The following is a 2,923-nucleotide window of genomic DNA, read 5'->3' on the forward strand; positions in this document are numbered from 1 at the left end:
AGAATGAAACCTGAAATAAAACCACCAGAGGAACAGAAAATAAGTTTGGAAAGATGTGATGCATGACCAAATAAACAGACGACGAAATCTAACAAATAAGCACACCTCTTGCGCGATGACCGAGGTTTGCGAGCTGGGGATGAAGATGGTGCAGTACTGGGCATGTGTGAAGGGCATGATGGTAGCAGCCATCTTACTCAGCAGAACCTCAAAGGAATGATGCTCCTTTGACAAAACCTGTGCCATCTCAATCAAGGCCTGACACAAAAGCATAAAATACTGTTAGTATTAGTGTACCAGTGTGTGACAGGTTCTTAGGATATGACCACAGTAGAAAGCAGCAAATCCTGATATGCACACGTGACTATGCAGCTGGATCGTGTCTTATAACGTTACCTCACTGCGTTTGGCCTCCTGTCTGGAGCTCTCGTACAGCTGGACATTGTCCAGGACCATCCCCAACACATCCATATGATTGGACAGCACCTGGCCAAACCAAATTCAAATTTAAGATTTTCATAATTAATATCTAGCTTTGTTAGAAAATTAAAGAACCTCCAGGTCCTCACCTTTTCATCCATGCTGGTAAAAGCAGAAACCGATCCATCTCCTAAACTTCTCTTATTGGTCATTACCACTACACCTACCACCTGTGCACAACAGAAAACATTGAAACACTGAAAACATATTGAAAAACAATGAGAGCATCCATATATTTACTGATCAAATCATACATCAAAACAAAAAAACACACACACACACACACGCCTCTTGAAATAAATGAAGAAATGATAGGAATGTAGGAATGCTACCTCTCCCCTGTGCTTCCTGATGGGCACGCTCAAAACAGTCCTGATCTTGAAGTCTGATGATCGATTTTCATCTAAGACGAACCTCGGGTCCTGAGGAGGTGAACAGATTATGTGTCACTGCTCATGATATTTCGTTAACAAGATGCTTTTTGCATTATTGTGTGTTAAAATTCCTCTGTAATTTGGAAGCAACAGACATTAAAATCTCACCAACAATTTATTAATACTCATATGTCCTTAAGCTACATGATCACTATTGCTCATCTGCTTTAGACTCATCCGGCCAGGAATATCCACATTTCTCGCTAACCTTGTTGTCAGAGGTTACTAGGAACTACCCATCCACACGCACCTGACCAGGGATTACCTGGTGTCAGACTCTGCCAGGCACTGGCACTGATTCCTAATCACATTGGTGATGGCGAAAAGGAGGGGTGATGTGGGCACCTCCTGTAATTCCTCTAAAGAGCTGTGCTGTCCTCTCTCTTTTTGTGGGTGTGTGTACGTTGGCATGTGTGCAAGGGAAGAACACACTGTAGCCTAGTAGAGAACATCACCCTCTCAATAATCAGAGGTTAATCAGCGCAAGAAGTAGCTAAAAGGATTAGAAGACATGGTCCATCTGGGACTCCCTGACATGGCCTCAAACTCCTTGTCATCATCTAAAAAAACTGGTTGTCAGGAAATAGCAGGCTGATTTAATGAACGGTTCTCATTTCTGATCTAAAATACCTGGGCCCTGGAGAAAACTAACAATTTTGTCATGTGTAGAAACTCGTCTGTTATGTGTTAAGCAGACCTTACAACAGAATGCAGAGTCATGAGCCATCTACAAATAATGTGCCAGTTTATGCTTTTACCTCTGATGTGTCTCTCAGGTTCATTGGTGACCCTGTGGCCAGTACACATCCCATGATACCCTTCAGCAGATCCAGGTGCGCATGGCTGCAGATGTCGCCCTCGCTCAGGCATCCCAACACTGTTGGGGAAATCACCTCCTCCAAGGTGCTCCTTCCACCACACTTCTTTACCAGAGAGAGGGAGCAGACCTCAGCTGCCAGCAACTCCCCAGCATGCAGGACAGCCCCCTGGCAGAGCTCTGCCACAGAACTCATCCAGCTGAGACCCCCTCTCAGTAGCTCCATCATCCATGGGCAGCCCTCACCATGGCCACAGGCTGCAGTGTTTATAGCAATTGGATGCAGAAGCTGAGGACAGTGGGACAAGTCAGGAGAGCAAGGGCAACCGGGAGAAAGAGGACGACAGGGAGAAAAAGAGAAGCGGGAGGAACGAGGGGAGCGTGGAGAGCAAGGTGAGTGATTGCCCAATACATCTGGACTGCAACGATCCATCCAGTCAGGGGCACTGAGATTGGAGGCGAGGGGTTTGATCCTGTCTGTTAAAGATGAGATGTTCAGGTGTGAGTTGGTCAGTGGAGATGAAGTTCTGCGATGACGAGCCTTCATGAGCAGGTCAGAGTGATCAGAGCTGCTCCTGGGAAAGCTGGGCAGCAGTGGAGCTCCCTCTGCCTGATGACCACTGACCCTGAAGTCACAGACAAGACACATCAAGCTACATGACTAATTTGCTGGGAAAGCACAAATCAAAACACATACAATTTGCTTTTGTGGAAATTAAATTGTATGCATTGCTTCATTCCATTAATATTTCTAAAGCGACAGTTCAAAGTCATTAACAATAGCAATAAGTGCACAGTTTTACAAATGCATTTTCATTCTCAGCTGTCATTAGTAATGCAATAAAAAATATCTTACGCTGAAGCTCTGCGTAAAAAGTACGCCCTCGTAAAGTCAGAGTGGTCATCCAACCATGCTTCCACCTGGTCGCTTCTCATACCATCTCCAAACCTCCTGCTACGCGTCTTGGAGCGGGGGCTCCACAGCGGGGAGAAGAACCAGCCCATTCCCTTCCCCATGGGCTGCTCGCTCACCCTTTCCCTGCCGAAGGACTCCTCGGTCCCAGCGGCTAGAGATGCCCCGAGAGTTGCGCGGCCAGGTTCCATGGACTGCAGCGCTTCCGAGTGGAGGCAGGGCATCCCCTCGCTCAGGTAAAGCGAAAAAAGATCGATCAAACTCAGGTTTTTGGTTTTT

At 46.4% G+C, this 2,923-nt stretch overlaps 1 protein-coding gene across 1 annotated transcript; it reads right to left on the minus strand.

Annotated features, from left to right (window-relative positions):
• Positions 1-105: 105 nt before the first annotated feature.
• On the minus strand, positions 106-2,900 carry LOC111649384 (cGMP-specific 3',5'-cyclic phosphodiesterase-like; the record flags this gene model as incomplete). Its single annotated transcript, XM_023399146.2, has 6 exons — positions 2,588-2,900; positions 1,673-2,357; positions 813-902; positions 570-650; positions 397-486; positions 106-258 (listed from the first exon to the last, which is right to left on the minus strand). Coding segments are annotated over exons 1-6 (1,380 nt in total), but the record flags the coding sequence as incomplete, so codon positions are not given.
• Positions 2,901-2,923: the final 23 nt, after the last annotated feature.

Source organism: Seriola lalandi, unplaced genomic scaffold (genome assembly GCF_002814215.2).
Source record: "Seriola lalandi dorsalis isolate HSWRI2012SDOR001 ecotype SW California unplaced genomic scaffold, Sedor1 jcf7180002050655, whole genome shotgun sequence".
NCBI lineage: Eukaryota > Metazoa > Chordata > Actinopteri > Carangiformes > Carangidae > Seriola > Seriola lalandi.